Genomic DNA, 12,342 nt, shown 5'->3' with positions numbered 1-12,342 from the left:
TATTCTCATGTTATGGATGCAATTACTTTTAGATACTTAATCAGCCTGGCAGTTTTTTTTTAAAAAATTTAGAAATGCATCTCATGGATGTTGTAACTGCTTATCTATATGGATCACTTGATAGTGATATATATATGAAGATACCTGAAGAATTTAAGGTACCAGAAGCATCAAATGCAAAAGCCAAAGAAATGTATTCAATTAAATTACAAAGATCTTTATATGGGTTAAAACAATCGGGACGTATGTGGTATAACCGATTAAGTGATTACTTGATAAGCAAAGGGTATACAAATAACCTTACTTGCCCTTGTGTTTTCATTAAGAAAACAACATCCGGATATGTGATCATAGCTGTTTATGTTGATGATCTTAACATCATAGGTACAAATAAAGAGATCTATGAAGTCATTCAACTTCTAAAGAAAGAATTTGAAATGAAAGATCTCGGAAAAACCAAGTATTGCCTTGGTTTACAAATTGAGCATATGCCTAATGGTTTACTTGTACATCAAACAACATATACTGAAAAGATTTTGAAACGTTTCAATATGGACAAGGCAAAACCATTAAGTACTCCTATGGTTGTTAGATCACTCAATGTTGAAACTGATCCATTTCGTCCATGTGAAGATCATGAAGATATTCTTGGACCAGAAGTACCATATCTTAGTGCAATTGGAGCTCTTATGTATCTTACAAATTGTACAAGACCTGACATTTCTTTTGCAGTTAATTTGTTGGCAAGGTTCAGCTCTGCTCCTACCAAAAGACACTGGAATGGGATCAAACACATATTTCGATACCTTCGAGGAACTACTGATTTAGGATTATTTTATTCTAACGAATCAAAACAAGATTTGGTTGGTTATGCTGATGCAGGTTATTTATCTGATCCACATAAAGCTAAATCTCAAACTGGATATGTATTCCTAAATGGAGGTACTGCAATATCATGGCGTTCTCAAAAACAAACACTTGTTGCTACATCATCAAATCATGCCGAAGTGATTGCATTACATGAAGCTACTTGGGAATGTTTTTGGTTGAGATCAATGACACAACTCATTACTTATTCTTGTGGACTAGAACCCGATAAAAGTCCAACATCTATCTATGAAGATAATGCAGCTTGCATAGCACAAATGAAAGAATGATATATCAAAAGTGACCGAACAAAACACATACCTCCTAGATTCTTCTCATACACTCAAGACATCATTAAGGACAACTAGATTGAAATGATATATGTTCAATCCATCAAAACTCTGCTGATCTTTTCACCAAAGCACTTTCAACTGCTATTTTCAGAACGCATGTTCACAATATTGGCATGAGGCAAGTTCAAAAGATGTAACAGCTCAGCAATGTCTACTTGAGGGGGAGTCAACTATATGCTGCACTCTTTTTCCCTTAGCTAAAGTTTTTATCCCACTGGGTTTTTCTTTGGCCAAGGTTTTTAACGAGGCAGTAACTTACAGTTGATCTTTAACAAACAAAATTGCTATCCAAGGGGGAGTGTTATGATAATAATAATAATTGTGCAAGTATGGATAGTCAATTTTGGTACAATTTTATAGTCAACTTGGGGTCACTTCCATAGTATCTTTTTGTAGTATAAATACCCATGAATTATGCTTGTAAAGATGTACCATTTTCTCACACTTACAAAGTGTTTCTTTCTTTCTCTCCATTATCATCTTTATTCTTACACTTCATTATTAGTATTCTTAATCAAGAATCAAATCACTAAAGGTAGTTATAAGCCTACTGAATTATAACATCAAGAATCAAACCACTAAAGGTAGTTATAAGCCTACTGAATTATAACATATACATCTATACTGTTCCCAGATTCTAACCTCTTAAGTCATACCATGTCTCTAGAGGGTGCAAATGAGTTCATGACAAAGCGGACAAATAAAAATTTAAGAAAATTGCAAATTTACAGATATCAATGTACCAAAATACAAGATGGTTTAAAGGTATAACATACAATACAAAACTGTAAAAGAATAGAAGAAATACATATGTAACCGGTCTTATAACTACACAGTAAATCTGATAATTTCAAGTACAACCGAAATCTTCACATCACAAAAGAACTTAAATATTCATATGGTTTATAGGTAACTTTAAATACTTCTACTTTATAAGTTTAACAATTGATTCCACAAAACTTAACATCCGGGCCAGTCACTTTAGTGGTAAAGGGGTCGATTCGGACCCATAATAGGGAGAAAATGGACGCAAGTAGAATCGACCACACGACAACAATAGTAGGTGTACGGTTTTGTTTCCCCATCAGACCCTTGAGGAACGGGTAAAGATGAACAATCACCCAAAAGGCGAAAAACAATTTACCGAAAAGTGGACCCCATGACTGGTACCCACTGTTGATTGCATACGAAATTCCGGCAACCACTCCGACCAAGTTTACAATGAGGAGAGTTGTAGGCGGGATTAGAAGAGTGGTCCATTTAAACATGTAAAGTTCAGCGAAATCACCGTCTTCGTCTGATGCTTTTGATGTGACGGTGAAATTTGTGTCGATACCTGCGAGTACTTTGAGTAAACCTTGGAAGACGGCAAATAGATGTGCTGAAACACCACCGATGACCCAAAACTGCTCGTTCCTCCACCATTCGTCAATTCCGACACCACTCCATCTCATTTCGAGAATACCGGTCGCGAAAATGGAAAGAAAGAGGGATATAAACCATAAACTTGCTAAGTTACTGATCTGCAATTATGAATAATCAATAAGTTAATATAAAATCAAGAGGCTATTAATCTATTATTCTATTATCGGCATGTTTGGCAAAACTAGCTGGTAGCTTGTAGCTGATAGCTGGAACTGTTAAAATAAAAAGTAAAATGACAAAAAGCTAGGAGCTTTTTCTCAAACGCTATTGTATGAGCTTTTAGCTTCTAGCTTTTTCACTCTGTTTAACAGCTTTAAGATCCAAACAAATCTATTTATAAAATAGGAGATTTTTCATTAAAGATAGAAGCTAAAAGATCCTAAAATAGGGTGTTCAACATTTGGTTTCAAACCGTTTAAACCGAAAACCAAACCTAAAAAAAAAAACCGAATTTGAATTTGGTTTTCAGTTGGGTTTTCAAATCTGAATTCGGTTTTAGTTTTTTGATATTAAATTAAACTGAAAACCGAATAGGACTAATAATATATTAAATCATTAATTTATATAGACCAAAAATAAATTTAAAAACCCAAAATTGGAAATCAGTGTCAATTTTTATGTTTACTTTGTTTAAATTATGATTTTTTAAAGGTTTAAACTGAAACCGAACTGAATTCAAATTCAGTTTCCGGTTTTGTCTTTAAATTCGGTTTTCAGTTTTGGTCTCAAAATTTTCAAAACCGAGGAAAACGTATCGAAGAAACAGAAAACCTAACCGATGAACACCCAAAAGATCCTAACCAAACATACCCTATACAACTTAAAGGTGATCTAACAAATACCTGTGGTATGATAAATTTTCCGGTGAGAAGACAGACAGCAGGGAGAGTACAGTAAATGAGAAGAGGAATCGATGTGATGGGGTAAATGGTTGTGTTAATGTACGCAAATCTCTCGAGCCATTTTAGCCTACCGGAATAGCCGTACCAAATCGGACAATGTCGGCTGAACAGAATTTCAACGGATCCTAAAGCCCATCGAAGCACTTGATTTAAACGATCCGAAAGATTAATAGGAGCGGAACCCTTAAACGCGGGCCTAGGTGGCATGCAGTATATCGATCGCCATCCACGAGCATGCATCTTAAATCCTGTAAGAATATCTTCTGTCACTGAACCATAAATCCATCCAATCTGCACATTTCAGATTCAAATTTTTCTTATTAGCATATAGAAAATTTTTAGAATTGATAATATAATGAGAAATGTATAAAGTTTAATGGACCTCGTTTCCCCAATCGGTTTTATCTTCATAACCACAACTGATGACATGAATAGCTTCTTTAAGTAACGTTTCTGGCGCAGCAGATTGAGGAACACCACCGTTTTCCATAAGTGTTGATGCAACAAAAACAGCCGATTGGCCAAACCGTTTCTCAAGTGACATTTGTGACATCAGCAATGACTTCTCGTCATCAAATCCAGCACCTGATGAGTAATAACAATATATAAGATTGTAAAACTTGATAGCAAATAAAGGTTCAAATAATAAAATCATATACTAGAAAATTTACCTTCAACTCCCTCTTCTATATCTTCCAGATTAAATACCGGCACAGTTGGATCAACATGTTTGCTCGATTTCTTTTTGTCAGATCCCTTTTTACTTGATTTTGAACTTTTCTTTCGTGATCCACCAAAGCAAGAAGAGAAGAAACCTTCTTCTCTCTTCTTCTTAGGTTTAAGGGGAGGTTCATAACCATATAATGCTGTTCTGTTAAACACACATCCGGTACCCACATAAACTGGACCTTGAATCCCATCTAAACCTCTAAGATTAATCTGTACATGAAACAAATTATCCAGAAGTCAAATAAAATGTGTGCACAAAAATACATTGTATAACCCATTTGCACATGTATCAGATTAGTATAGATTGAGAAACGAAAGAACTCACATCGAAGAACACTGTGTTTCTGTTAGCATATCGATCGTTCCTATCAATGCCATCAAATCTTTGTGGAAATTGGACATAACATACATACTTTCCAAGGTTCGGGTCCATCATAAAGCACATAGCTTCTCTAAGTGCCTTACTGTTGTTAATGTAATGATCACAATCAAGATTCAACAAAAAGGGGCCATTTGTAAGGACTGCAGATACACGAACCTACAAGCAGCAACATTTTTTTACTTTATAAGTCAATCATGTCAATAAGATATATTAAGTATTTGATATGATTCATATATAGATATAGAAATTACATACAAGTGCATTCATGGCACCAGCCTTCTTGTGATGTTGGAAGCCTGGACGTTTTTCTCTGGAAACATAAACTAATCGTGGCAACTCATTTCCCTCACTGTCAAGCCCACCATTTTGACCCAAGAAAACCTGAAAAAAATGATAATTCACTTTTAATAACATTATAACAAGTGATAACGAAGGTATTCATGTCATTTTTCACACATAGGTGAAAAAGACTACTACTTGTTAAGTAAATTCAGTAACCTGTATCATTCCTGGATGATCCCTGGTGTTATTCCCAGGCCATGGTGTACCATCTTGCATAATCCATCCTTCATCAGGAACTTTCTGAGCCTTTGCAACAAGACCATTCACACGAATCTTGAATTCTTCATATTCTCTCTGCATTTTTATTTTCAATTAAAGTAACAAACAATCCACCGAAAGAAAGATGATACAAGTATATATGTGCAGTATTATAAGGTTGGATAGATCGGCCGTGGGTTACAACGGGTTTGAGTTGAAATAGGATGTACTTTAGTACGGGTCAAAGCATATCAGGTAACAATGGGTTCACCCACAGACAACTGTTTGTCCAATCCTTTTTAATTGCATGTATATTGTTTTATAAATAACCAATATATTAATTGTAATCACAAAACCAAATGGACGAACGACTTTCAAGTAGTTTAACTCATCCCCTTTTAGTTTAATCTTCTAATTTGATGTATTTGAGGTGAACCACCAATAAACCGAACTTAAAAGTAAGTCGGTCAAAATCGTCACTTGTGTGTAGAATCATTAATCTAGTAGCATGAAAAAAGTATCACCTTCATAGCTCTGCGATCTTTTACAAATGTTGGTTGAATTTTATCTTTCAAATAATCAATCTTCTGGGAAAAGTACCACTCTGGAGCTCGTGGCTCAATCTGATATTTCTTGCAAAAAGGAACCCATTTTCTAGCAAATTCTGATGTTTCAGACAGTGACTCAAATGATAACATGGCAGCACCATCATCAGAAACGTAGCATGACACCTTGTCAACCGGATAATCAACTGCAAGGATGGATAAAACCGTGTTTGCTGTCACAAGTGGCGGTTCCTTTAAAGGATCCACAGTACTCACAAATATGTCAACCGCAGCTAGTTGTGATGGTTCCCCTTCCCGCTCATACCTATAAATAAGTAATTATATATCAAAATAATAAATTTCAAATATCACGTAATCATATTCAAACTGTACATCCAAACATAAATATTCAAACAATAGAAGAATCTAAAAGGACATTATATTACCTTAAGGATAGCCGGTCAAGGTAAGTCTCACGATTTATAGGAAGCCATTTAGGGAACTGATCCAATATCCATGATATTGCAAACCAAATCTCACAAATAACAGACAGTAACCATAACGGGTATGCATTAGTCACAGGATTCGTTATACGGTAGTGCAAAAAGATGCAAAGAATAACCAGCCGAAGAACAATAACCATTCGGTATGGATTTATCCTGGATGACGGAATGGATACTTTCCTTGAAAGTGGCTGACGGGCTTCATCATTCCTTCATAAGTAGAACAGATCATATTAATTAACAAGATAAAACATAGGTCTAAGTATAACTAGCACAGTCAGCCAAACCACAAACAATTATCAAACCCACTGAGCATTTTATAGAATGGAGATTAACAGTTGAAGTCACTAACAAGCCCTTATAACACGCATCGGGCTTTAAACATAACAACGATCTAGGAGCGATTAAGATAGAATAACATATTTTCTTTTAACATGATTAGATAGACTTACAGCAATGAATCGTCAACCACGTCTGTACTAGCATCAATATCCTGACCCCTTTCAGAAGCAGCACGGCTAGTTGTCATAGGAGCCACATTTTTGTCCTGTTTCATTTTCCACCCATCAACTCTCTCTTTCCAGGCTAAATTTCCCAATCCAGTGGATCCAAAGTCTCTTACAGGATCCACAACCCTAATATTAGCTGCAAACGATAGACTAACTTCAGAATTTACATACTTTATAAAGATCACTCATTGTCTTATTACTGAATTACAAAAGACATACGGGATTGATTCACATATCCAGCATAAGAATGTGTGAGTCTCTCGGGTGGAGGAGATGATACCGAAAGACGTTGAGGAGAAGCAGCAGATAACTCCCCGGACACCTTTAAAAATATAGATTATCACGCAATGGTATACACACAGTTAATTAGCTACAATGAGAAATGATGAAATGCAAGAAAAGATATTTTAAAATGTAGGTACCTCTTGTCCACCGGTAAGTAAAGGTATGTGATTGTGAGAGACCTCCTTATCATAATTAGGAGCATTAGTTTCGTCACCTCGCCCATACGTCATGTGCCAGTTCAACATGCGTTCTGCAGTCTTCTGTTTCTCGTTCTGAGTTTGTGAAGAGAAGGGAAAGGTGGTGGTTTCTTCATCAGCGTCAGTATCCTCCTCTCCGTCACCAGCAGTTGCAGGGCTTCCTGTATTCAAACAAGTAAACAATCAATCAAATGCCCATATATATATTTGCAATTATAGGATATCGCAGTATCACTAGATGTAAATATTAATGAAACTCATCAAGTTCAGACTAAACACATAACAACAGTTTTATACGAGATCACACAAAAATTCAAACCTTTGAGTCGTTTGTATCTGGTTTTGCATTGAGGACAAGATTGATTGCCGTCCTTGCGTTCGTATTCATAGCAAGGCCTACAAACTGGAAAAGCACACACATCACAAGCAACAAAAGGTTCCCCTTTTGCTGTATTGCCAACTATATCACCACAGATCTGGCAAACCTGACCACCCACATTCTTCATAGACGTCCCCTACATAATCCCAATATCATACTTCAAATTAGATCAACTTTATATAGCCTAATCGCACATGTACGTATCTAACATAAGAGCTAAACTATGATGCTTAATTAAATAAGTAAAATATCTCCAGCATTTAAAAATTTACACCTAAAATCAGTAAAATTTGCAGCAATCAACTAAAAAACGTGTACCTAACCACTAAAATCATGATTAGCTACATTGACCAATGATCACAAATCTAGCTTAGACCAAAAATATAAAACCTGAATACATATCTATTGAAAAGTTTCTATTATCCAAACAAAACATCAGATCAGTAAAATAGCTGAAATTGAACTTAAATTAAGTGTAATTAATCACAACAATCATGATCAACTGCCATCTCCAATCCAGCATTAACTAAAAAAGTGTAACCTGAATCTACATTCACCATAACTTTCCAGTATTCAAATGAAACGTCAGATCAGTAAAACAACTTAAATTGACGTAAAACCAAGTCGAATTAAACACCAATTATAATCAAATTAACAAGTTCTGACTACTAACCCCAGTCTCTCCTTCAGATTCCATCACTCCTTACAGAAGCAATCAAATCAACTACAAATTCGAAGAATCAACCGCCAAAAGCAAACATAACCACGGATCTGTAAGTAATATAATAAAATCAGTTAGGTTCTCATCATATAATACGTTAAAATGTGCGTAAAACATCAACTAACAAACATTAACGTGTATAATATAGAATTAAGTAACTTAAAATTAGGGCTAATTAGACAACAGTATAGTATAAAATTGATGCAATACCTTCTGGAGTGAAACGTAAATGAAGATCAAATCTGGAGTGAGAAAAACAAGTATGAGATCTGAATGGATAGATCAAGTGGAGTATAATTGAGAACCACAAGAGGATGTTTTAGTGTTTATACGCAAATATTTATATAGATAGTAGATAGTAGATATAGATATTAATAGATTATAGAAGATACATTATAGATACAGAGTATATATATATATATATATAAAAGATATATATATAAAAGATATGATACAAGATGTTCCAGCTGTTAATGTAGTGATGTGGAAATAGCTAACAGACACGAAAGCTACATATTTTTCTTTTTCAATATAAAGAATAAAGAAGATGAGTTTTATTATACAAAAAAAAATATTTTTCCTCATTAAATAGCAAATAATTGATCAATAAATAATTTTTAATTTGTAAAAATAGAAAATAAAAAAATCTTTGAAGATAGTTTATATTCATTTTGTTATTAAAACCTTTTATTTATGCTTTCCGAATTTTTATTTATATTTATCTATGATATCTATATCTTCTTTGTAAGACCGCTTGTAGCGGTATGTTGCAACGGCGTTGGGGGGTGACATGGCACCCGGCGCCACCCCTATCGAGCCGTATCAAGGCGTGGCTCACAGCAAAAATTGGAGCGTTCCTGGGATGGCAACGGAGTAGTTTGCAATTTTATTAATTTTTATTATTTTAAAAATCTTATTTTTATCATTTTTTAATACTTAACCAAATTATATTTTAACACATAATTACAATACTCCCAACCCACACCACCACTACTTCACAAAAACAACCCACACATCTAGTCATCAAAAAGGTACAAAAAACAACCCACGCTCCCAACCCACACCCCCAACCACTACAAATAGTCTAGAAATCCATTCTCGAAAAAACCACTAAATTAATTTGTGTTATTAATATGTATATGTAAATATGTAATATGTAGTAATATGTATATATGTATATGTAATATAATATAATAGTAGAACAAAATATATATTTATATATTTTAGGACTATGAGTGTCACAATCCAACAATTTTATGGCCCAACCCACTAAGTTTATGGCCCAATATGTGAAAATCAAAGAAGGCCCAAGAACCTCATGGAAGTTCACTAGAACTTTCCCATGAGTTCTTCCATGGAATGGTATAGAATGTCCATGGAAATATCTAGATACATGAAGCTTCTAGTTCTTAGATCTTAGCCATCCATTGTATTTAATCCTAGCCATCCATTTTGTGATATGAGTAGTATAAATAGGGGTGGCCTCATTTGGCACACCACACCTCAAATCTCAAACATTCTCTCTTGTAAAGCATTCTCAAGCAATATAAGTATTTTCTTCAATTCCACTTGTTCTATAATATTTTCTCTTTTGGTTACTTGAATCGTTATAAGGTCCGAGAAAGGCTGACTTAGTAGAGACTAAGTGCCGCACGTGAGCTTATCGAGATAAGTCCGTGACATTTGGTATCAGAGCAAGGTCGATTCAAGGAGATGGCAACCGAGACCGAGAAGAATGTGAGCGCAACAAGTGGTGTGATGGGTGATGAGACTCGTGGTCGGGTAGAGACTCGCCAAGGAGCCAAGAAGAACCGAGGTACGTCCAAAGACTTTGTCGCAAACTTGGATAAGAGGATCATGGATGTAGAGACATCCATGGACGACGTGAAAGCAAAGGTCGAAGACGTCCACCAACGTTTGGATGGTTTGGACGGGGACTTTGACGAATTGAAAGATGATTGCAAGAGTGCAATCAACGTGCTAGACGTTGACATGCGACGTGAGATCCATGACTTAAAGGGTATGCTCATGGGTGAGATTACGAAGTTGCGAGGCGAAATGGAGGGGGAGGTCTCCACTATTCACCAACGCCTCGTGGATTTACAAACCAACATGAACTCTTGTTTGAGATTCATGGCTAGTGGGGGTGGCAACACTGGATGCAATGCTCTGAAGGTGGACATTCCCAAGCCGTCACCGTTCGTGGGGAAGCGGGAAGCCCGAGCGGTTGATGATTTTATATGGGAGATGGAACAATACTTGGAGGGAGTCAACATAGTGGATGATGCAATGAAGATCAAGACGGCAACTCGTTACCTGAAGGATACCGCAGCATTATGGTGGCGTCGTCGATATGGAGATATCGAGAAAGGTACGGTTACTATTGATACTTGGGATGATTTCCTTACTGAACTTAAGAATCAATTCTACCCCAAGAATGCTCAAAAGGATGCGATGAGTCGTCTACGTAAATTACATCATTCCGGGACGATTCGGGAGTATATTAAAGAATTCACGAACCTTAGCCTGGAGGTCCCAGATATTCCCGATGATATTCTTCTCTTCTATTTTCTCGATGGTTTGCAACCTTGGGCTAAAACGGAGTTGGAGAGACGAGGAGTCCAAGACCTTGCCACCGCAATTGCTCAAGCGGAGGCACTAGTCGACCATGCTAATAGGAAAGATTCGTTCAAGTCAAAAGATAAGAAGGTGAGCCATGAGAAAGGTGGGGGAGATAAGCCCGCCCAATTAAGGAATGATAATACACGTAAGCCACCAACCGGGAATAACAAGAGCATAAAAACTTCTTACAAGAATGATGGATGTTTCATATGTGATGGACCGCATAGAGCCCGAGATTGTCCGAAGAAAGCTAGCCTTCATGCTATGGAAGCTCAAAAGGCGGGTTGTCAGGATGAGGAGCGGTGCATAGGATCAATGCATATCCTCAACGCAATCAAGGCCAAGACGGAGATACCCAAGGTAGTGGCTAAAGGACTCCAATTCGTAGATATTAACATTTGTGAAGATCGGGTACGAGCATTGGTGGATACGGGAGCAACTCATAACTTTATCTCCACCGAAGAAGCCAAAAGGCTAGGACTTAAGGAAACAAAAGAGAGTGGCATGATGAAGACGGTGAACACGAGTGCCAGACCGATTAGTGGGGTGGCTAAAGACGTATATGTGAAGATTGGAGAATGGGAAGGAATGATTGATCTCTCAGTCGTGCCTATGGACGACTTCAAGTTGGTACTTGGGATGGAGTTCCTAGATAAGGTACGCGGTTTTCCTATGCCGTTTGCTAATTCACTGTGTATCTTGGATGGTGAGAAGACTTGTATGGTGTCAACCGAACGTGGAAGCAAGAGTGCATCCAAGTCACTTTCGGCCATGCAATTCAAGAAGGGGTACAACAAGAATGAGACATGCTATTTAGCGGTAGCAAAGCAAGAGACGGTTGAAGATAAGGGAAAACTAGAGGTACCAAAGGAAATTGAGAAGGTCCTTGATGAGTTCAAGGATGTCATGCCCAAGGAGTTACCAAAGAAGTTACCACCTAGAAGGGAGGTTGACCATGCGATTGAGTTGGAGCCGGGATCAAAACCACCTTCCAAAGCCCCATACCGAATGCCACCACCCGAGTTAGAGGAGTTGCGAAGACAACTCAAGGAGTTGCTGGATGCGGGATACATCCGACCGTCAAAATCCCCGTATGGTGCTCCGGTGCTATTTCAAAGAAAGAAGGATGGGTCCTTGCGGATGTGTATAGATTACCGGGCACTCAACAAGGTAACTATCAAGAACAAATACCCAATCCCACTTATTGCTGATTTGTTCGATCAACTTGGGAAGGCGAGATACTTCTCCAAGTTAGACTTGAGATCGGGATATTATCAAGTCCGAATTGCCGAAGGAGATGAGGCTAAGACCACATGCGTGACGAGGTATGGCGCTTATGAATTTCTAGTCATGCCCTTTGGTTTAACCAATGCCCCTGCCACA

General features: G+C 37.0%; 1 protein-coding gene across 1 annotated transcript; it reads right to left on the bottom strand.

Annotated features, from left to right (window-relative positions):
• Positions 1-1,901: 1,901 nt before the first annotated feature.
• On the bottom strand, positions 1,902-8,683 carry LOC139862620 (cellulose synthase A catalytic subunit 3 [UDP-forming]-like). Its single transcript, XM_071851235.1, has 15 exons — positions 8,548-8,683; positions 8,290-8,387; positions 7,557-7,752; positions 7,178-7,398; positions 6,975-7,077; positions 6,699-6,891; positions 6,190-6,456; positions 5,723-6,068; positions 5,157-5,294; positions 4,914-5,039; positions 4,602-4,814; positions 4,219-4,486; positions 3,930-4,132; positions 3,488-3,838; positions 1,902-2,743 (listed from the first exon to the last, which is right to left on the bottom strand). Exons 2-15 carry the CDS (start codon positions 8,311-8,313, stop codon positions 2,159-2,161), a joined length of 3,234 nt encoding a protein of 1,077 aa, XP_071707336.1. The 5' UTR covers positions 8,314-8,387; positions 8,548-8,683; the 3' UTR covers positions 1,902-2,158.
• Positions 8,684-12,342: the final 3,659 nt, after the last annotated feature.

This window comes from Rutidosis leptorrhynchoides, chromosome 8 (genome assembly GCF_046630445.1).
Source record: "Rutidosis leptorrhynchoides isolate AG116_Rl617_1_P2 chromosome 8, CSIRO_AGI_Rlap_v1, whole genome shotgun sequence".
NCBI classification, from domain to species: domain Eukaryota; kingdom Viridiplantae; phylum Streptophyta; class Magnoliopsida; order Asterales; family Asteraceae; genus Rutidosis; species Rutidosis leptorrhynchoides.
The sequence above is the reverse complement of the archived record's forward strand: the minus strand, read 5'-3'. Positions and strand labels throughout refer to the sequence as shown.